The sequence below is a fragment of the Mustela erminea genome, chromosome 1 (assembly GCF_009829155.1).
Source record: "Mustela erminea isolate mMusErm1 chromosome 1, mMusErm1.Pri, whole genome shotgun sequence".
NCBI lineage: Eukaryota > Metazoa > Chordata > Mammalia > Carnivora > Mustelidae > Mustela > Mustela erminea.
Window position 1 is genome coordinate 51,682,077 of NC_045614.1, and position 23,083 is coordinate 51,705,159.

Consider the following 23,083-nt stretch of genomic DNA (forward strand, 5'->3'; position numbering starts at 1 on the left):
TTGTTTTTTTTATCACCTGTTAAAAAGAAACAACAGGCCCCAAATGGGGTCACTTTCGCTAGGCACCTTCAAGACTTAAAACCTAAAGTAGCTGCAGTTTCAGCCTCTCCCAGGAGTGTAATTTTAAACCAATTATTTAGGAATTTCCTGATTAGCACTAGTGAGGTAATCTGCACTTCAATAAAAATCCCTGTTTCCCCTATGGAAAGGTAAACTAATGAATGATCCAGTCTTCTAAACTTGTCTCACCTTCCCACCATAAAATCCTTCCATTTTGTACAGTTTTCCAGAGCTCCTTTATATTTGCTACCTGGGATGCTGCTGGGTTCATGAACAATTGATTAAAGTCAAATCTACTTGAATTTTCCTTAACATACACAAACTGACTTAAAAAAAAAATCTTAACCCTACTAATCTTTTAGAGATAAATACTGAAATATTCACAGATGAAATAATGAGATTTGCTTTAAAATTATTCTATTGGCTGAGGTAAAGACTGATGAAGATAGATTGGCATATGTTGAAATTTACTAACGGATGCATGAGGGGATCATTATACTATTCTCTCCACTTTTGTGAATTTTTGAAATGTTCCAATAACAAAAAAGAAAAATATGGTGCTTTTTAATCATAGAATTTCTACAGAAATTCTCCCATTTCCTTCTTTGATAACACAGGTTTACTATAAGAGTACTATAATCATAGGGATGTTGTAAGGAGCAGTGTAAAAAAAAAAAGTGCCTTATGAAATGCTGTTTTATTTTTACTTACTATTATTACTATGATTGCCGACACTAATTAGTTGCCTCCAAGCGTTCCCTTCTTCTCTCCCCGTAATGGTTTATTCCACTCTTCCTCCGGTTATTTCCCATAGTTTCTTCCTCCTAGTTCCTGCACTAACACCCCTCCCGCAGCCCCAATGGTTTAGCCCGGCTTCCCCAGGGGAAACCCCGAGGGGCGGGGCAAGAGTTCTCTGCTAGTGGCCCCAGCTCCCTCTCCCCGGACCATTTGGATCGCTCCACATTTGGGGGTGGGCCGGTAATCACGGGGCAGGGCGCGAGTCCCGTGCTCCGATTGGTCAGGGCTGAAGTAAACATCCGGTAGGGTGGGGCGGGGCCGGAAGTGGAAAGGGAAGGCGGTGGCTGAGGCTGTTCCGGAGGTTCCGGACTCGGAGTCGGTACTCCAGGTGCCATGGGCAGGGGTGGAGCGCGCTGAGGGAGACTTCGGGTGCTGAAGGGGACGTGGGGTTGGGCCATGGCGGGTGCTAGGGCCGCCGCCGCCTCGTCGGCGGGGCCGTCGGCTTCTTCGGGCAACCCGCCGCCGCAGGAGCCGGGGCTCGGGGAGCTGCTAGAGGAGTTCTCCCGGACTCAGTACCGGGCCAAGGACTGCAGCGGGACGGGCGGCTCTAAGGTGAGTTTGGAGTTGAAATGAGCACAAAGATAACTCCTTGGCTTGAAAAGTTACGGAAGAAAGGCGGAGATCAGGGGTCAGAGAAAGGAGAGAGGGAAGTTTCCAGGGTCTGGTCCCAAAGAGTAAGGGTCGGGTTCAAGAACCGAAAAAGGAAGAACTAAGGTCCGAATGAGCCAAGAAAGGACGTCTTTTGGTTTGAGACAAGGCGTTTGGAGGTCAAGGATCAGAGCTGAGAGTCCATGTTCAGACAGTAGAGAGGGGAAGCTGAGAAGTGTTATTCCCGTGCATCAGGTTGTGGGTACAAAACCCCCCAGGTTGAGATGATTTTAAAAAAAAAAAAAGTCTAGATGATTGCTCTAGGTCAGAAGTCAGAATGGAACCAAGACATGGACTGAATGTGTTGCTTCCTTCCACAGTGTGAGTGTGACTTTAGACTAGGCCCATCTCTTTTCTTCCCCTACAGATCAGGAAAAGAGCCCACATCTCCCTCTATTCCTTTATCAAAGCAGGTCTTAGTTCCGTCAGTCTCCTTATTGCTACACCTGGAAGGCAATCCAGCCTGGTAAGGCCATTCCCTAGGCACTGTTTGGCAGTCAAATGGGAATCTTGCGGATCCTCCTATTTCTTATTCCCATGTGCTTTTGGCAGGTTAGCATCAGGCTTTCCAGTGGGATTCTTTTCCGTTCTGGGCCATGAACTCTGGTGTGGCTCCAGGGGATACTTGCTGGAACATAACTGCAGTTGGCATCCTGCTACTCTCTGGAGTAACCTAGGGAAGACTTCAGTAATGATGGGATTTCCCCACTCTCCAAACAGCCAAGTGATTTTCAGATCTTAGCCTGAGGACCACTGTTTCAGCATTGTCTGGGATGCTTGTTAAAAATAAAGGTTCCTTGATCCCATCCAGTTCTACTGAGTCAGAATTTCTGAGGTTGGGAACCTGAAATTTGTATTTTTTAATAGGCTTCTTAATGACATTCATGCATCTTAAAATTTGAGAATTCCTAGTTTAAGCCACTATGAGTTTTTTCCTCTCCATTGGTCTTTTGAGTGGCTGTGAAGGGTTTGCTGATCCCCTCTTCCATCTTACACCCCTGAAGATTAGGGTTGTCTTAAGTTATAGCTGACTTTCACTGTAGCCAGCTTTAAAGCCTCTCCAGGCTTCCTGATCTCTTGTAGATTTCTCAAGATATTACACGTCTTATGCCTTTTTTCTAGTGGAGCTTTCCCTGAATTGTGAACCAAATACGAGCAATGTTAAGGGGAGTTCATCCTTTTATTTGATAAATAAATGGAGTGTGGGGAGACAGCCTTGTCTGCATCTTTTACTCATTACACTAACTAGAGTGTCTGGGTATTTGTGACTAGAGAATGGGGAGTAATCTGGAGCCAGGGGAAGATAATGGATTAACCTAGAGCAAGAATTCATAATATTTTATGGATTGTGGACTGCCTTGAAAATCTAATGAAACTTGTAGCCCTTTCCTTCAAGTGCTTAACAGTTCACTGCAACACTGAGGGGTTCAGAGACCTCCCAAAACATACTGCATATAGATTAATGAAGTACACATCTAGGGCCTGTGTCCCAGCAACGTGTCTCTTCCTAGCATTGCATAATAATCACAGAGGCCCATGTCAATTGCCAGTGACCTCTGAGGTCACGAACTGCCTAATTCTCATACTCAGAATCCCAGAATCTTCTTTATGCTCAGGTCTCCTCCTCTGTGCAGGTTGAAGCGCATTGAGAAGAGATGTCTGGAGCTGTTGGCCGAGACTACTGTTACAGTGTGATCCAAAATGTGAATGGGGATATCTGTGGCCACTACCCCCAGCACATCGTGTTCCTGGAGTATGAAAGTTCTGAGAAGGAGAAAGACACGTGAGCATCTTGTAACTAGAGTGGTGCCTGTCTGGGAGGCTCTGACAGCTCATCCCCAGAGTCAGGAAGTCTGGCAACTGGGTGGGGAACTGGGTGGGGTAGACTCATTTTCCCCAGGTGTGGAAACCTTATCAGACTTTTTGTTTCATTCAGAGTTTGATAAGTTAGATTGACAAAGTAGCCTTGGCATAGAATGAGCGGTTGGAAGTCACTATCCTGGACTTCTGTTTCTTCCCTACCCTAGGGCTCACTTATAAGCCTAAGACAGCTTACTTTACACCTCACCATTCTGAACCTTAGTGCCCTTTTTTAAGAGAGTGGGGTGGGAGCTATGCTCTGTTGTTGACATCTTACAATCACCTAACCATTTATAGGGCTTAAGAGCCTGATGTCTGGAGTCAGACTGCTTTGAGTAACTTGGGCAAATTATGTAATCTCTTTGTCTTTTGGTTATCTCATTGGTCAGTCTCTGTCTCTGTTTAGAAAAGTGGCTAGTGTAATTCCAGATGATAAGTGGGGCTATTACAAGCCTGGCGTGGGTACTGTAAGATAGAAGTAAGAGCTACCATTTATGGAGGCCCTCCTAAGGCCCAAGTACTTCTCTGGGTAACAACAGGTCATATACGAGAATTATATGGATACAACTCAAAGGTAGTCAGTAAATGGTGGCAGTTGTTTGATACTAATAAATCATCACAGCATGGAGGCTCCAGTTGATGCTTTATGTTGATTTCAAAGTTTGTTCCCTTAGTTTCCATGCTTGCTGGTGATTTTAAGAGAACCCAGGAGCTCTTGTCCACAGTGTCTGTGAAAGCACGGCCCTGGGATGTGATATTATGATGAGTGCAGCAGGCCCTCACAGTTGAAGTATGCCCATCCGGAACCAGCTAGAGATTCTGAATCTCTGGCTCCAGAGCCACTGAATCAAAATCACAACCTAACACAATGCCCTAGTGATTCATATGTACATTAAGGTTTAAGAAGCGCTGCTACAGACAAACCAGGGAGAACGGTTAATTCTGCTTGGAGTGTGTGCGTTTAGAAGAGCCTGTGGTAGAAGTCCTCTTCAGCTGGAACTGGAAGGATGAGTAGCAGTCCTGACATGTCCTAAAAGACCAGTTTGTATATGGTCTTGATCATTAGGCCAAGGAGTGTGGACTTGTGGGTGTCAGTGGTTTTATTGTGCTAGTATCCCCTGAGCATTCATTAAAATCACAGATCTTAGGACTGCTGAAGCAGAATTTCCAGAATCTACATTCTTAGAGAGCTCTCTAGATGAGTCTTAACCTACAGTATAGCCTGAGGACCACTGCTGTAGGCCACAGGGAGCCAGAGAAGGCTTTGAAGCAGAGGAATAACCAGATGAGAGGAGTGTAAGAACTAAGCCTTGGATACCTTATCTGTAAAATGTAATTTCTGGAAGTGTGCCATCTCATGAGGTTGTGGTGGGGTTCACTGAGAAAAAGAAAGGGATTAGAAAAACAAATTGTATGTGGATCATAGAAATTATATCATATCCTCAATCATATAACTTAAGAACTCCTGGGATCTCTAACCCTAAAGATTTGGGGTTTGTTATACCTCCGTTATATATGGTTTCTAGCTCTTCCTGACTTCTTCCCAAATTAGGTAGACTCAGCATCTGTAAGCCCTTAAATAAAGTTTCTGAAAAAGATCTCTTCTTCCTTGCCCTTGCCCTCCTGTCCACCCTCTTCAGTGCTGGCTGATGGTTTTATGTTGGTGCCCTGAAGGCATTCTGATACTAAGCTCAGCTGTAGTTAAGATGGTGCTGCTTCAGCTAGACTATGAGTGAATCACCTGTGTTTTAGTGACAAAATAAAATCTGACTCAGTAGGTCTGGAGTGGGGCCCGAGCTTCTGCATTTTCTCACAAGCTCCCTGCTGCTGCCACCCAACCGTATAGTAGAAGTACATTAATGGACTCGGTCTTGGTTGCCCCACAGAAGCTTTTTCCTGGAAGGAAACCAGCTCAGTGCTGATGCAGTCGAGCCCTTAAAGAAGGGAAAGGAATGTTTGCCAAGGGCATACCGTTTGGCGGGTGTTTAGGGTTTCACACACTAGCTCCCTCAAGTCCTGCAACTAGCCAGTGACGTAGGTGGTATCACTCCCATTGTAACAAAGAGAAAGTGAAAACCCAGGAAATAACTTGCCCTTTCATGAAGATCACAGAAGTAGTAAGCAGGGTGGGTTTAAAATTGGAATCTTTCTCACTCTGCTCTGTGCACCTGTTTGTCTTTCTGTCTGTCACCGTCACAGTTCTTCCACGAGCAGGATCACAGCTTCTAGGCCAGGGCCACAGTGGCATATTCGTCACCCTAGAGGAGTTATTGAACTTTTTTTTTTTTTTTTTTACTTTTTACTTTTTACTTCTTGTTAGGCCTTGAAGTAATTCTGAGTGGGCAGTGCCTTTCAGTTGAAGTGAAAGTAGTATATGCATGTGGGAAGAAACAGAACTTTTTGCTTCTTTACATGCCTGGCTTTGGTGTTAATAGGACACTAATTAGACCACATTACACAGGATAGAAGTGGATTCAGGAAGTGGTTTAGTTCTGTTAATCCACCCCCCAACCCCAGTTTAGCCCATCATCTGGGAATAGAAGTCTGGATGGGGTCTATGAACAGCCAAGAGATGTGTTTATTTACAAGCGTCCATTGAGCTGCTGTCATGTGGCAGTCCCGGTGGATCCAGGTGGAAGCCCTACCAGAGAGATGAAGTCCCTGCCCTTAGGTCTTTTGGATAACACAGACCAGTAAATAAGCAATGACCGTGTAACAAGAACCAGAATTAGGGGAAGTACAGATGAGGCACTGGGGGATAATGGTTAAGTTCTGCACCCAATTCCAGCACAGGAGGGGTTTGAGGGGTTCCCTCACATCACCAATTCTCAGCCACCAGCGGGTGTCCTACAATTCAGCTCTATTTTGACACTGTCTACCCAGAGATAGCATCAGATTCCACAGGTTAACAGCTCAGTCCAATAAGACAAACATAAATACACAAGCCTACGTTTATTCATTCAAATCTGAGTATCGTGTCAGGCATAGCTCCGCGCTTAGCACTGTAAGAAAAAGAGCCCAAGGCAAGAAATAATAAAAATAAAAACAGGAAACTACTAAGAATGGAAGCTGAATTGGTTCTCTGAGTAGGGGAACTAGCAAAATAAACCACCAACTAGCCTAACCAGAAGTATGCCTGCTGCCACATTAAAAGACTGCCAGAGCCCCTAGACAGAAATACTGGCATGTTTTCCATCTTGGTTTTATGGAGTTGCCGAATGGAAGCTCTCAGCCTGGGAGAATCAAACACAGTTTCAAGGCATTTAGAACTAGAGGGAGCTGCTTGTGTGACTAAGTGAGATCCTGTTGCAATAGATGATGCTGACCAGATCTGTGAAAATGGCCCGGGGCCACCAAAAGGGCAGAGGAAGAGTACTGTGGACAGTATTGTGTGCACTCTCTGTTTTTATTCTCCTGGCTATCTGAGTTGAATTAGGAGATTATTTTGTACTGAAGTGTCTTTATTTCATGGAGAAACTGAGTGAGGGGAAATGGCAGAACTTGGTGTTCAGTGAGCCATGGACTTCCTAGGGCATGGCTAGGTGAACAGTGCCACTCTATAGGCACCTTGAAGAGGCACTCCAGCCTCTTTTTGCCATTCTTCCTGTCTTAAAAAAAAGAAAAAAAAATTGACTACAAAAGTAACATCTTAAATCAGACCTTTCAGAAAAATATACCATGGAAGTGTAAGATCTGTTTTTTATCCCCTTGTTCTCTTTCCAGATTTAGCAAACCGTTGGTCCAGGTTTTTATTTGAAAATCTCTTTTTAACTTCAATTTCAGCTCCCCACTTGGTAGTAATTATATTTTTAGTAACTGTGGCTTATGAATGTATCTATGAAGACTACTAAGAAATCAGTATTTTTCAAAGACAGCATCCAGGTAGACTTATTTATTTATTTATTTATTTATTTATTTGACAGAGGTCACAAGTAGGCAGAGAGGCAGGCAGAGGGAGAGGGGGAAGCAGGCTTCCCGCTGAGTAGAGAGCCGGATGCGGGGCTCGATCCAGGGCCCTGAGATCATGACCTGAGCTAAAGGCAGAGGCTTAACCCACTGAGCCACCCAGACGCCCCAGCATCCAGGTAGACTTAAAAAGTTACCACAGATGTGTAGGAGTTGCCGAACGTACTCATTTAGAAACAATTATTTATATGTATTTCCTGTGCAAGAACATATGGATACCTAGAAGGATTAAGATGTAGAAGAAATTAAATGCCCTGTAAGACTTGACCTAGAAGCTCAACCTTATAAGGAGGGAACATGAGCATCTTCCCTCTCTTCTGCTCATTTAATCTACATAGTTTCCCACCCTTTTAACTTTCCTGCCTCTCCTTTCTCATGCAACCAGAACCTCTGCCTGGCTGATTTGGGGCATTTTGCTCAGGACTGGTAGGTGAGTCTATAAGAAAAGCCACTGTATTTAGGGTATACTGATTTGATTATGGCTTTGACTTGCTGGAGCTCATCTCTAAACCTGACTCTTTCATGTTCTGGAAGCTCCCTTACCAAACCCAGTGCAGTAACTACTATATTTCTCCATGCCATGAATAGCTGCTTTTTTTTTACCTCATTTGCTCCAGCATTCCTGCCCCTATTTGCTGTTTGGACTGTTAAAGATAGTTGGAATGTTGATGAAATATCAGAAGCTTATCACTTTCTTCTTAGCCTGCTCCCTGCAAGATCACAAAAATGGCCCTGTGATTTCCATAGGGTCCCCAGGGCACCTATCGTCTTACTCCAGGAGTAAAAAAATGTACACTCCAGACATGGTCAGCATCCAGTTTGCTATGTATATTTCTGTATTTTACATACCATGTCTTCAAAGTAGCTCACTTGCTTTTTCATTTTAAGGATTCTAAAATCGGGATGACTTAAATTTTATTACCTATAATAGAGCATTTTTTTTCTTTTCCCGAAAAGCTTAACATATCCATGATCTAGAATTTAGGGATTAAAGCATTTCCTAAATTTCAAATGAGTATTCACGCACACATCTGTAGACCTCTTATGGGGTCTTTGTGAACACACACACACACATATATACAAAATGCCCACTTAGAAGCCAGCCTGACCTGCCTCTTGTCTGTGCCATAGGTTTCAGAGCACTGTGCAGGTGAGCAAGCTGCAAGGACCTCGTCAACCGTAGCAAGACGGCCAGGTGCAGAGGACGGTTTGTCTGTCCAGTGTATCCTGTTCAAGGGCAAGGTAAGAATATACCATAGCCTCACACTCCCTGAGACCCTCTTCTGGGGTAACTGACTTAATGCAAAGTGTGTGGTCATCTTCTTCTCGGCGTTTGCCAGCCAAGTGTTGGGTGATTACTGGGTGCCTGGTGCTGTGCAAAGCAGGCCAGGGAAACAGACCAATTCTTATACCAACTTCCAGGAAGTCTCTCCCCTTCCAGGGGATAGTCACACTGGAGTACCCCACCCTGTGTGTGTGTGTGTGTGTGTGTGTGTGTGTGTGTGTTTTAAGATTATTTATTTATTTGTCAGAGACAGAGAGCAAGCGAGCACAAGCAGGGGGACTGGCAGGCAGAGGGAGAGGCAAGCTCCCTGCTGAGCAAGGATCCTGATGCAGGGCTCCATTCCAGGACCCTGGCGTCATGACCTGAGCGGAAGGCAGATGCTTAAACTGAGCCACTCAGGGGTCCCACCCAGCCCTGTGTTCTGGAGCCAGTCTTCCTACGTTCAGATCCTGGCCCTGTTACTTCCTGCCTATACAAGGCCTCAGTGTCCTTCTCTATAAAATGGGAATAATAATCATGCCTACATCAAAGGTTTATGAACTAGATTAGATCAAGTAATTTAATACATTATTGTTTGTTCGTTCTTTCAGTCTTATAATTTACTGTTTACTGAATGTGTATTATTTTTCAGGCCTTAAATAGGCCTAATACATCAGTGTGTAGACAAAAATCTTTACCTTCATGGAGTTGATACTCTAGTGACATTCGTTAATTTGGCTCCCCAGTGTGGTCTCATTTACCTATCTTTTTTATAATCCTTTGATGTAACTGATGTTCCCATTTTGCAGATGAAACAAAGTAAGTAACTTTCCAAATTTACCAACAGAGCTGGGATTTGAACTGAACCTAGAATTCCCTCAGGCTACTACACTGAAAGATAGGGTCCTCCGGTGTGGTGTAAGAGGAGCTTGGACAACAGTGTGGAGTGACTCACCAGTGGCCTAATTAAGTGAGCAGGCCATGGCTTGAGAGCACTGGAGGAAAAACAGAAACGCTCACTGGCAGACAGGGGAGGGTGTTCCTAGCAGGTGGTGCAGCATGGGAAAAGGCATGGAGACAGGAACCAAAGGGGCCAGGACACCTCCCTGGCTGGTGTGGAAGGTATGTGCCAGGCCAGAGACTGGAAGGGATTGAAGACAGGAAGCCAAATGCTGACCAAGGTGCTCGCATTTGCCAGTAGAGCAGTGTGATTTTTGAGCAGGGAGATACAGGAGGAAAGTAGCTTTTTCAGGAGGATTAGTCTGTGAGGAGCAGATGAAAGTAGGGAGAGCCTGGAGAATGGGAGGGGAGCAGATGCGGTCTCTCTCTCTTTGGTTGGCAGGTACACGAGCATGTGTGCTGTAGCCCCAGTAACATGCAGAATCCAGCTGTGGTTACCCAGTGTGGGTTGTCGAGTGTCCGGGCAGTAAGGAGGAGAGATATGAGGCTTGCCCCCTTTTGCCTTTCTTTCTATAAAATGGGAGAAGGGCAAATGTGAAAGGGGAGTTAGGAAACGGGACTTGAGTGAAGGCTTTCTTGGAGAGGTTGATTGTAGGGAAGAGCTTATATGGAAGTTCCTGTAGCTGATCATCTTACAGCTTTTCTTTTCTTTTCTTTTTTTTTTTTTTTTAAAGATTTTATTTATTTATCTGACAGAGATCACAAGTAGGCAGAGAGGCAGGCAGAGAGAGGACGAAGCAGGCTCCATGCTGAGCAGAGAGCCCGATGCTGGGCTCGATCCCAGGACCTTGGGATCATGACCTGAGCTGAAGGCAGAGGCTTCAACCCACTGAGCCACCCAGGCGCCCCATCTTACAGCTTTTCTTTTCCCCTCCCACTTTGGAAACTTTTCGTGTTCCTGCAAGTTATTGGAACTCCAGTTTAAAGACCACTGCTCTGTGGAGCAGAGTGCTTGTCACTAGAAATCATATAGGTAATACTCAAATCAGTATTTGCCCAAGTGTGTTCCATAGAACAGTAGTTTTAAGGATACACTTGTGTAAAGCATTCCCTGTCCATGAATGAGAAATTCTGCGTACCTGAGTTGGCTTGACCACAGGCCCCACTTTCATAAAGTCCATTGGTACATGTACACTGATCTAACAAAGGCTCTGGAACGTCTTAAAGCAGAGACACCTGTGTAGCTTTGTCAGGTCCGCTGTTTCTCCTTTGTCTGTACACTACAAGTAGGGAACTTTCCTGAATGTGTTTGAGAAGGGCCACACTGAAGAGCTGAACAAGTGGGGTTGCTAAATGGCAGATTGTTCACTTACAGACTAGGCAGGCCTGTGAGAAAATATCCCTAAGCCACTTGATGTCTGAGGAAGACCAGTGAGTTAGAATTATTCTGAGGAGTCCTTGGCATTCATAAGTGTTTATGAGGACTTTCCCATTAATCCTGCTTTCTTCTCCTTTTACACCTTCTTGTCCAGGCAGCATGATACCATTTCATACCTTTTGGCTTCCCCTGACACAATCGGTGTTCACTCACTTTTTACCTCTCTACATGTGCTTCATTCTAATTGTGTGTTTGATATCTGCCATTTCCTCTCTCCCCTAATCCTAATCCCTTTGAGGACAGGGGCCTTGTCTGACTGTTGTCCTGCCAGCACCTAGCAAAGTACCCACCCGGCTTAGAAGTGGAAACTCAGTTCCTGCTTTTGGATAAAGCAGTAGTGGGCCCTGTGCGAGTGTCTGGGGTGACAGAGATGAATAAGGCGGTCCTTGTCCTCATTGAGCTCAGTGAGTGGCAGACAAGTGAACAGGCAACAGAGAGGGAGATTAGAAAAGGTGGGAGAATGTGTTGTGTTTTGAAATGGGGATCTCATCCTTAGATGTGTGGCACACGGCAGGCACTTGGTAACTAGTGCGGTGATAGCGGTGTGAATTACCAATACTTCAGAGGCAATACCTCTGCTAGGTTGGGGAAGGCAGGTGTGTTAGGAAATGCTTGCTTCTTTCAAAACTCAGTTCAGTATGGCTAGTGCGACTGAGGAACTAAATGTTTGATGTTACTGCAGTTAATTATAGCTGTAACAATGTGGAATTTTTTTTGTTAAACACAGGGCTACTTTTTTTCCCCTTTAAATGCTAAAAGTAAATGGGCACCTGGCTGGCTCAGTCAGTATAACATGTGGTTCTTGACTTCAGCATGAGTTCGAGCCCCACATGGGCACAGAGATTACTTAATTTTAAAAATCTTTTTTAATTAGTTAAAAAAAAAAAAAAAAAAAAGGCTAAAAGTAAACCATTCTAGTTGAGATGATGTGCTGAAAGTGTAAAATACAGATAGAATTTTAAAGATTTAGTACAAAAAAAGTTAACTATTAATGATTTATTTTTTATTTTTTATTTTTTTAAAGATTTTATTTATTTATTTGTCAGAGAGGGCGAGAGCGAGCACAGGCAGACAGAGTGGAAGGCAGAGTCAGAGGGAGAGGGAGAAGCAGGCTCCCTGCGGAGCAAGGAGCCGGATGTGGGACTCGATCCCAGGACACTGGGATCATGACCTGAGCCGAAGGCAGCTGCTTAACCAACTGAGCCACCCAGGTGTCCCAACTATTAATGATTTTTAAAGTGATTATATGTTGGCATAATATTTGGGATATAATTGGGTTAAATAAAATATAATATCAAAATTCTTTAAAAACTCAGTTCAAGCATTTAAGGGTAAGGTGTTCTCCTCTGCCATTTTCTACCCCTTGTATTTAACTTTCAGATGATTAAAATTGGGACAGGTCATCTTTCTTTTTTTTACTCCCTTAAGGGATGGAGAGTAAAGGTCTGCCACTTTTATTGGTGTGTCCAACTTGGTTACTAGATAGGCAAATCCTACAGAGCAGTAGTCCTCATGCAGAAGTAGAGGCCACTCACAATTAGATAAATGGAGAGCATTCACAGTGCATCCTGCTTTCTCAGTCAAGAGCTCAGCTTAAAGAAAGAAATGATGGGGCTCTGGTTTAGAGCCATGAGGCTAAGGAGCAGGTCTCAGGAGTTCAAGTCTGTAGTACAGTAGAGCTTCTGCCAGGTACTGCCTGAGGACCTTGCTTCAGAGGAGGCTAGTGCCTTACTTGGGGAATTAGCCAGCTTGCCTTTTCAGTCTCATGAGTCCTCTGGGCTCATGTCTTGCTGCCTGACTTACCAAAAAGGCGGGGCGGATCTAAGGAATATGGGAGGTCTGGGACAGAAAGAAGTATCTGAACCTAGGAAGGAGTTCAAGAAACAGTCTCAAAATCAGGAGCCAAAGATAGTGTGTGTCTCTGCTCTGAAAAGATTTAACAAAATAAATAAATAAGTAAATAAATGCAAAGAGTGAGATTTGGTGTTAGCAACTTAGATGATGGGAATGGGTGGGCATGATAACACACTCCAGTCAAACTCAAACAAGCTTTCCCACATGGATGCTGAAGATGGCGGAGGGGCAGGTCCCTTGTTCAGTGGCAGAGGCTACCTTCTGGGCTGCTGGGTGGCATCGTGGCCAACTAAGTATGGCTAGACTTGAAGTCATGTGCTGTGAGGGCATCAACGTATCTGGCAGTTTCTACAGAAAACAAGTTGAAGTAGCCGGACTTTTCTCTTCAAGTGGGTGCACATCAACCCATTCTGTGGCACCTACCACTTTGAGTGCCCTGCCGCATCTTTTGGTGGACAGTGCGAGGCCTCCTGCTCCTTCAAGACCCAGTAAGGCCAGGCTGTTCTGGACCGCCTCAAGGGATCCTGCCACCTTATGACAAGAAAAAGCAGGTGGTGGTTTTTCCCTGCTCCCAAGGTTGTATTGGAAGCCTACAGTAAAGTTTGCTTGGTTGGAAGTACCGGAGAGTAGCAGCCACCCTAGAGGACCAGAGGAAGGAAAAGGCCAAGATCCATTACTCGAAGAAAAAGCCACTCCTGAGGCTATGGAAACCGGCTGAAAAGAACCTGAAGAAGAAAATTGACAAACGCATAGAAGTCTTCAAGACCCACGGACCACTGGTCTGGTCCCAATAAAATTGATTATTTATTTCAGGGGTTGGGGGACCTCAAAACAAGCTGATGCACCTCTGTTGTCTTGCTGTCAGAAATCAGACTTCCCTCTTAACGGGAGAGTTTCTCAGGTCTAACCCTGGGGATTGACACTTCCCTGCTATAGTTTTCCACTTCCCTGCTCCCCATTCCTGGGATGGTTCCCTTAGAGCAGCTCTTAACAGGGGCTTGAGGTGGGTCCATGGATGGACTTGGGAGAGTCCAGGAACCTCTAAAATGTAAGTTAACTGTGGTGCATACATTTTTTTTCTGGAGATAGTTGATCATTTTAATCAGATTTTCAAAATGCTTTTGGACCCAGAAAAAATTAAGCAGCTCCCACCAGAGTGCATCCTTCTCAGGCCAGCAGGAATCCCAGCCCACATCCTACATCACAGGCTGCTGGGACAACCTTCCCACGAATCTCTTCTTGCCCCCAGCCCTGAAAAAATATCACACCCTGCCTTAGGTTGTATGGAGGTTCCTTTTCTGTTATCCACCCCTCCCCCAGGCTGTCATTACTTCAAGAGAGCTAGAAGGTGACCTGGTGATGCCCACTCACATCCCTTTCCTGTAGCAACAAAACCTTGTTTCTCTTATTATCTAACAGATAGAGAAGAAAAAGAAGGCCTCAGGCAGTATTTTGCACTCTTTCGGGGACCTGCTTTACATTGCCGGTCTGTGTGACCCATTGAGAAATGAACTTCCCCCCTCTCTGTCATGCAGCTGCCCTCCTCTTTAATATAAACTCACAGGCACCTCACTGCCATCCCTAGACTTTAAACTCTGGGTTAGTTGGCCTACCCATTACCACCTATCTCCTCCCATGCCCCCAACCCTACTGGATCTCATCACAGTTTAAAGATACATTCTTTCTTTCTTTCTTTTTTTTTAAGATTATTTATTTATTTACTTGACAGAGAGAGAGAGAGCACAAATAGAGAGGCAGGTGGGGGTGGGGGGGGGAGCAGGCTCTCCTCCGAGCAGAGAGCCCGATGCGGGGCTCAGTCCCAAGACCCCGAGATCGTGACCTGAGCCAAAGGTAGAGGCTCAACCAACTGAGCCACCCAGGCGCCCCTAAAGATACAGTCTTAAAATTAGATTTTGAAGTTCAGTCCAGTTGCCTGGTTTCTAGGAGTCTAGCTCTCAAAGTGATCTTTAAGTAATGAGGCAAAGAGTGAAAAAAAAAAAAAAAAAACTCAGTTACAACTACAGCATTTCCTTGTTGAGGAGAGAGATGTAATGTAATCAGAACAAAACTAAACCAAACCCGAAGGTTTCTCCCTTAATTGATTCCTGCTTCCGAGGTTGCTCATCCCAGTGCTGAACAGTTCCAAATGATGATTAACACAGGCTTTGGAGGTAGATGGGTCTAGATCAAATCCCAGCTTACCCCTCCTTGTATGGCCTTACATATCATGTCACCTCCCTGTGCCTTCTGTGAAGTGGCAGCAGTGCGTGCCACCTGCCACATCTACCTCATGGGCTCGCTGAGAATTCACTGAGAAGGTAGTGTAAATGTCTCAGTGCCATGCCCAGAACACACACGTAGTAACATCGAATCCTACACACATAGACATGGGACAGCCCCTCAGTCTGACTGGTATTCTTAGTAGCATTCTGGTGCCTCTTGTTTGGGAGAGATGCTCCCTTGACAGGGTGTAGATTAATCTGCAGAGTCCTGGGCGTTTCTTCAACTGTGCACACTTAAGAAAATCATCTTGGCCATTGGCCTGAGGGTACAAACTTGAGGATCTCCTGTACAGCAGAGTGATTATAGTATTAATATTGTATTCTGTGCTTGAAAATTGCAAAGAGAGATGATCTTAAATGTTTTTACCACATGAAAGAAATGATAATTGTGATAGAGCTGTTAACTAACGCAATGGTGGTAATGATTTTACAATTTATAAGTGTATCAAATCAGCATTTTGTAAACCTTAAACTTAGACATTTGTATGTCAGTTATATCTCAATAAAGCTGGGAAAAAGAAGAACACAAAAAAACCCAGAAAAGCATCTGAAAATGCTGTTTCTCTCCCAGCACATTTGCAGGTCGGCTACCCTGGCTGGATGGGGGGAGCTGTATGGACGCACTGGCTACAACTATATTTTCTCAGGTGAATATTGAGCTACCTCCTCTGACTAAGAACAAGAGTCCAGATACCGAGAATAGCCACCCACGCTACAGTGGCATAGGTAGAGAGTATGAGCAATCTGGGGGGAGACCGGGACCTTTCTCTCATCACTCAAGGAGATTCTGGGGTAAAGAAGACTGCCAGGCACACAGGACATCTGGTGCCAAAGAGAGGAGGGCTGTCCTTGGGGGTGGTGTCAGAGTGGGGTGGGAGGAGCCTGGTCAGGAAGCCCTGGGGGTGGAGCCCTGTGCAACAGCCTTGGTGCTGACAGGTTTCTCTGGCAGGGGGTGCAGATGATGCCTGGGCAGATTCAGAGGACATCACCGAGGAGGACTGCGCTCTTCGGTCAGTGCCAGATTGTTATGGATCTGGGCTTGTATGGGGGTGGGATATCTGACCAGTGATGGGCATTTTCATACTGTGTTCGCAGTGGTTGCAGGTGAGTGCTTTGGCTCCTTTCCTTCCACTGCTAACTCCATGTCCCGGAAATAGGGTCATTAAGGTCCATCCCATAACTTCTCACCAGAGCTGATTTTAATGGCTGGCTAAGCAATCTCTCTCCCTCCTGGGCAGTCTCTCAGCCCCAGGGTCAGCAGGTCTGAGACAAGGCTCAGACGTCTGTTTGTGTGTTCAAGCCCTGTTGGTTACAGGGTGTGACCAGGATGCTGACAGCCAGCCTGCTGGGTATCATACAGCACACCTGGTACCACGGCACAAGGCAAGGGCTGTAGTCCCCATGGGGAAGCCTAAAGACTATAGATGTTACACAATTCATCAAGTTGTCATTGATTCCATAATAGAACTTGATACAGAGAAGTATTTAGGCCCCCTTAAAGGGAGGAAATGGGTTGGTTCACACTCTTCTACCTCCTTTCCAAACGTTTTTAGAAAATGACCCTCTAGGATATTTTGGAAAAGCTCCTTTGGATGGTCTGTATGGTGGAAAGTCTTTAACTAGTGTCAGGCATCTCTGGAATGCTCACAAGCACCTTAGTAAGATCAGTTGCCCCAAATCATGGTTTGGTGCATGAAAAGGCATCTCACTATGCCCAGTTCTGTCTGTTCCAAGAGCTGCAGGCCTGGCTTGTGCTCAAGAATGTTTGGCTCTTCCCCTGAGATCAGACAACCTCTGCCTCAGCCAGGCCATGTTCCATAGCATGCACTGTTCTTGGCGAGGAGACTGCTGTGGACAGCAAAGCAGTGGGCATTGAAAAATTAATGGTGACTGTGTATTTGTTCCGCTTTTGCCTTTATCTGTATGACTGATCAAAAGACAGCCTGGGGGGATTTGGAAAAATTTTACCTCCTTGCTTCTTAGACCTGCTAAGTAGAGGGAATTCACTTGCTAGTATTTCATGATCAGTTGCTAAAACAGCTCTAAAAAGTCCATCTCCAAACAAGCATTTCACTGTTACATTATGAGCAAATCATGTGGCTAAAAGTGGTCAGAAATGGGGAAAAAGGGGGGGTGGAGGAAGATAAACTCTAATGGAAGCTCAGAGACTCTATCAGCCACCAGCTTGCTGCTTTTTAGAACTCAGATTATCTAGTCTTCGGGCTTAATGTCAAGCAGTGCCAAAAAGCTCTTTCCCAGTTCCTGGCTGCAAATTGCTCCTCTTTGAAATATGTCCCAGAGAGCAGGGTAATCTCTAGAAAGTCACCTTCCCTGAAGCCAGCTGTCCTGTCTTGGCCCTCCCTCCACCTTACAGAGAAGGGAAACAGAAGTTCTTGCCAATGACATCTGTACTTCCTTGAACACGTTCCCTACCCCTCAAACTTCTCTGAATGAATGTGCAGTATAGCTTCTCCCTTCGGCTCTTTGTTTCAGAAGTTCCGACACACATCTTTTTGATAAGGTTAGAGGCTATGACATCAAGCTGCTTCGGTACCTGTCCGTCAAATACATCTGTGACCTGATGGTGGAGAACAAGAAGGTGAAGTTTGGCATGAAGTAAGTACAGGCCACCTCCTGAAATAGGCAGAGGTGATACGTTCATCACTCTTCAGGTCAGTGATGGTATATAAAGTTACCAAGGGCTTGCCACATGCCAGGCCTCGTGCCGAGGGCTTTCTGTACATCTTCTAGCTGTATCTTCAAACATTCTTGCAAGGCAGGTTCTACTGTGCCCCTCTTGCAAATGAGAAACTAAAGCACGGAGAAATTAAGTAACTTGCTCAAAGTTATGGAGATAAGTAACTGAGGGGCCGTGAGTCTCTAACCTGTGCTCTGCTGCCTCCTCCTCTTAGATGTTCTTGAAGATTCATCCCTTGGCTCCAGGTTCTGTACCACGTCTGATAGATTAGAGTCTCCTTCAAGTAGAAAAACAAAAACAGAAATCAGTATATATATACCCAATTTTTACTTTACATATGGATCAGATCTTGATATTTGATAAGGCAAAAATTGAAAATAATGGAAGCTGGGTTGAGGGGATGAGATTGTAGAAGTCCCCCCCCCCCCAATTTTTTTATTTTTTCATAATATTGGCGTTATTTATGCTGAGGTTGTCTTAGAAAATAAGGCATACTGTGGCCTTACAGCTCAGCTGTGTGTAGATACCTGAATATTCCCTTCATCTATCAGAATGTCCTAAGTCTTTCCCTTTCAGATGCCATTTGTCCACCCTGTTTAGGAGTGTCCTCAGTGAATATTGGAGAAGACAGTAGAGGCGACAGTCCCCCTGAAGCCCCCTTTGGACAGTGTCTCAGTTACTTGCTGTCGTGTCATTCCACCCTCTGGGTTGGGGTGGTTGTGCTGCCTTCAATTGTGGGACTCAGCGGGAAGGTTGTTGTGGGTGCCACGGAATTGGAGGGTAACCTCTCTTGCTTGATAAGTTAGAGTAGGGGGCAGAGAAGTTACATTTCTTTTCTTTACTTTTTTTTTTTTTTTTTAAGATTTTATTTACGCACTTGACAGAGAGAGATCATAAGTAGGCAGAAAGGCAGGCAGCGAGAGAGGAGAAAGCAGGCTCCCTGTAGAGCAGAGAGCCCGTTGTGGGGCTTGATCCCAGGACCCTGAGATCATGACCTGAGCTGAAGCAGAGGCTTAACCTACTGAGCCACCCAGGCGCCCCCAAGAAGTTACATTTCTTAATTGTTCAAAGTTAGCACTGCTACAGGGAATCATTCCTAGTTCTGAAGACTAGTTTCTTTAGCAAGAGGTTCATTTTACGTTGTTGTAATACTCATTGGGGAATGGTGCATATGTGTTGTGATGCCATAACACATTATGTCCTGTCTTGTAGTGTAACCTCCTCCGAGAAGGTGGACAAAGCCCAGCGCTATGCCGACTTCACTCTCCTCTCCATCCCATATCCAGGTAGGGAGCTTTTTTCAGGGTCTAGTCTAGTGACAGGTTTCCTAGGACTGGGGGCTCTCAAGAGGCCATCTCTACTTAGGTACATAGGTATCCTAGAGCTTTCCTGGAGGATCTTATGTTTTGTGTTGTCTTGTTTTAAAGTTTTATTTCTTTGAGAGAGAGAGAGGGGGAGAGAGAGGGAAACTAAGCAGACTCCTTGCTGAGCACTGAGCCCAACATGGGTCTCAATCTCATGACCCTGAGATCCAGACCCGAGCTGAAACCGGGAGTCAGACACTTAACCAACTGAGACCCCGGCACCATGCTGCGCCACCATCTGCCCTCTCCCCCAGTGCCCCACCCCCCCCAGAGTATCTTATGCTGATCAGCATAGGACACCATGGCTCTCAGTTTTAAGCTTTCACACTTAGGGTAGGACACTGTCCTGGAAGGCACTTTCTATTTGGGGTCCAGGGATTAACTCCTGGCTCAGGTATTACTACTGCTATAACCCTGAGCAAGTTACTTCACCTCTCCAAGCCTCAGCTTTTCTCAGGTGTCATTTGGAACTTGGAAATGCTTAAACTCAAGGTTTTGTTGTGAAGCTTAGATGGGATCATGTTTGTGAAAGTACTCTGTGCAGATAAAATACTATTTCAGCATAAAACATTACTGGCTACTCTGTGTCAGCAACTAATGATGTTGCGCTGGCCTTTGTGGTTGTGAACCTTTGAATGTCTGTCTTGGGGTGATCAAGTTATTTATGGAAATTGCTCTAAGTGAGGCCCTAGGTGATGAAGAACATGATTGCCGTGTCCCCAGTTGTACACCGTTGGTGACCTCACCATGTTGTAAACACTTTGGTGTACACAGAGCTAGCTGCATTTGTCTCTGGTGCCCTGATATGTGTGAGACCTGTGGCCAGGGCAGTACTGAATGTACTGGATAGTACATTAGTCCAGTTGGTAACATTGAAGCTTTCTGACAATACCTGCTTGTTCAGCAAGGGAGGCCAGAAGAGCCCTAATGTCAGCACAAGACTTTGTCAACAGCAGGAAGTGTTCTCTCTCTCCTTGACATCTCTTTTCTGCTTCTCAGCATCAGCATCCGGCTTCCATCCTATGCTGGACCTTGTCCTCTTATATTGGCACCATAGAGCTAATAGCAAAAGCTGGCCAGTGACAACAGGTTGTTGTACAGCTGGGTCTTCTCATTAGAACTACAGGGTTATCAGTGCCTGGCAGGAGAGGGTATCCTCCCCATTGTGAGCTGGTGGTATTCAAACCATGACCGTTGATAGCCCGGCACTCTTACCGTAGTGGCCTCTCCTGGAATCTCTCTTCACTCTTCTTTGCCAGCTTAATGGTTAGTGCCATATAGAGCAGGGCAAGAGTCTCAGCCTTATAGTTCTGTGTGTCTTTGAACAAGCACCTCAGCCCCATCTCGCAGTGGCTTCATCCTCCATAAAAATGAAGATAATGGTGCTTATTTCAAGGTAAAGTCCCAAATTTATCCCTAACACATGCTCAGTAAACACTAGGCTAAATGATGGGTACACAGGGAGGAAAGGCTCAGGGAAGTTCCTCTTTCCTGAAAGCTGCTGGGGCAGAGGCAAACCATGCTGCTGCTGCTGTGGGCTTGACAGTCTCAGAGCCACATTGTGACAGAGTGCCCCCCCCCCCGCCCCTGGCCCCCCCCCCCCCCCACAGAGTGTCTATGCTGGAGCAGTTAGATTTTCAGACCCAGCTCCCAACTCCCAGGAGATGTTTTGGGGGTCTGCAGGCCAAAGTACTCTGCTGAACAAGAAGAGTCAGTGCTGTGTGAGGAACCACGCGTCGCTTTCTTTATTTATATTTACGTTTTAAGTAGAGCTTGGTTTAGAAAAAATAGTTTTGCTAGAAGTTTGAATACCACTGCCCCAGAACTGTAGCACCATATCCTTTCTGCTGTAGTGTGGCAACTTGCCAGAAGACTCCCCAAATCTTTTTTTTTTTTTTAATTTTTTTTTTTTAATTTATTTATCAGAGAGAGAGAGGGGGAGAGAGCGAGCACAGGCAGACAGAATGGCAGGCAGAGGCAGAGGGAGAAGCAGGCTCCCTGCTGAGCAAGGAGCCCGATGTGGGACTCGATCCCAGGACGCTGGGATCATGACCTGAGCCGAAGGCAGCTGCTTAACCAACTGAGCCACCCAGGCGTCCCGACTCCCCAAATCTTAACACCCGTTGACCCTGTGATGCAGCAGGCCTTAAGGCAGCCAATATGGGGCTGAACATGTTCATCATGATGTCTGTTCATACTAGCAGAACATGAGAAGAAGCATTCTCATTAGTCAGAATGGTGATTACATAGTCATAGAAAAATGCTTAGACTTTTTGATATAGAAATATGCTTAAGATGTGAAGCAGGACACAGAATTGTATAGTACAATGTCAGTGTCAACAATGTAAGGGAAAAAATGCTTTCACAAAAGGGCCAGCAGGAAATAGCCAAAATGGTAAGATGCTACAACCTGTGAATTTTTTTCCCTGTTCTTCCCAAGGTTTCTATGCACTACATCTGATAGTTGTGTGTGTGTGTGTGTATTAGTGGGAGGGAAATCAATAGGATCCAAATCAATAGAAACCATAAAGCCAGAGGTGGGGGAGATGCCATCACACATCCGGGTAAGGGGATGGGGAAGCACTTTTTACCTGCTATGCTTATGTTCTTGAATTTCTTTACAAGTCTGGATTACTTCTTCTCAAGGAGAAGAAACAGTTCGCATTACTGAAACCCCAGTCATGAGCCGCGCTTTGTAGCTGTTCATGGCATCTCAGCTGAGTCCTCTGAAGACCGTGAGGCCAGCCAGGTGCTCTGATGCTCTCAGTTCTAACTCTGTCAGATGAACTTGGATTTGGACTGGCCCTTGACACGGAGAAGTGTTCTGGGAGCACTTCCTTCAACATACCAAAATAGCCGAAGACTCAGCTGCACAAGTCTGATTGGTTTTTTCCTTGAGCCAGTGGCTCTTTTCACCCCCGCTTTTGGTCTTATCCCTCTTGTCTCTCAGTGGGTTCAGGAGCCTGTTCAGGTAATGAATGTCAGGCATTTCCCTGGGTACTGAATCTATTTTAAGTCTATCCATTTCTCCCAAGAAATTGCCTCTGCATCACAGGCTGGCCGGAGCTCAGCCCTGAGCCTGCAGTGTTGATTTGAGCAGGTCGAGTTTGGGGAAAAAAACAGTCCTTCAAAGGAGCTCTGATCAATAATTGGTGGCTTTTCTAAGTCTGGGCTCATAAGCCCAGGGCCTCTGTCTGATATTTGTATTTCTTCTTTCTGCCAGGAGGGCACCCTAGAATAGACTGGAGTGTTAGAGCTGAGGATGGTTTCCTGACTTCTCAGTCAGCAGTGAGGCCTTGAGGGATTAGAGTGCAGAAATGTGTGTGGAATGGAAGCCCAGGATATAGGACATGGGCTGCATTTCCAGACCTCCTTCTCCAAAGGAACCTTTCCTATCTTCCCTGGGGTGGCCTCACACAGGAGGGGAGGTTGGCCCAAGAGTAGCTGGGGAAGTTTCATGTGAATTTCTTTGGCCTGTGGCCCCCTCCCCAGAATTCCAATAGCTCTTTATTGCCATTGGGTGGGGACCTCACTAGACTTGGACCTGTGGCCAAAGGCATGTGGCCTCCAAAGTTTGTATTGGTTCTGGTTGAGGAAGTGAGAATAACTTCAAGAAGCTACGTTGAAGTGCCTTCTCCCACTCTTAAGGTCATAGCAGCCCCAGGATGCTCCCCGTGCTATGGTGGATGAGTGAGCCTCATTGTCTGTGAGGCAAGCAGTTGACCATAAGCAGCAGGGCTGGCTGTGTGGGCCCTTCCTGCAGCAGCAGCAGCAGCAGCAGCATGGTATAATCAGCCACCATTATTTATAACACTAATGGCTGTCATTTGAAAGACATCTGTACCTGTGCTTGCTAGTGTTTTATATGTTATTGTTTCATTTTTAACCATTTCATAAATGAGAAAATCAAGGCTTAGGGAAGTTACACTACCTGCTTGCAGTCACAGAGCT

At 45.5% G+C, this 23,083-nt stretch overlaps 1 protein-coding gene across 1 annotated transcript in view; it reads left to right on the forward strand.

Annotated features, from left to right (window-relative positions):
• Positions 1 to 1,109: 1,109 nt before the first annotated feature.
• Positions 1,110 to 23,083, forward strand: part of MTMR14 (myotubularin related protein 14) — a 46,278-nt gene continuing 24,304 nt past the window's right edge. Inside the window, 10 exon segments of the mRNA XM_032326512.1 lie at positions 1,110 to 1,421; positions 3,141 to 3,172; positions 3,175 to 3,289; positions 8,464 to 8,497; positions 8,499 to 8,555; positions 8,557 to 8,574; positions 15,642 to 15,717; positions 16,020 to 16,080; positions 17,564 to 17,686; positions 18,981 to 19,054. Of these exon segments, the coding sequence (XP_032182403.1) occupies positions 1,255 to 1,421; positions 3,141 to 3,172; positions 3,175 to 3,289; positions 8,464 to 8,497; positions 8,499 to 8,555; positions 8,557 to 8,574; positions 15,642 to 15,717; positions 16,020 to 16,080; positions 17,564 to 17,686; positions 18,981 to 19,054 (757 nt within the window). The 5' untranslated portion in view covers positions 1,110 to 1,254.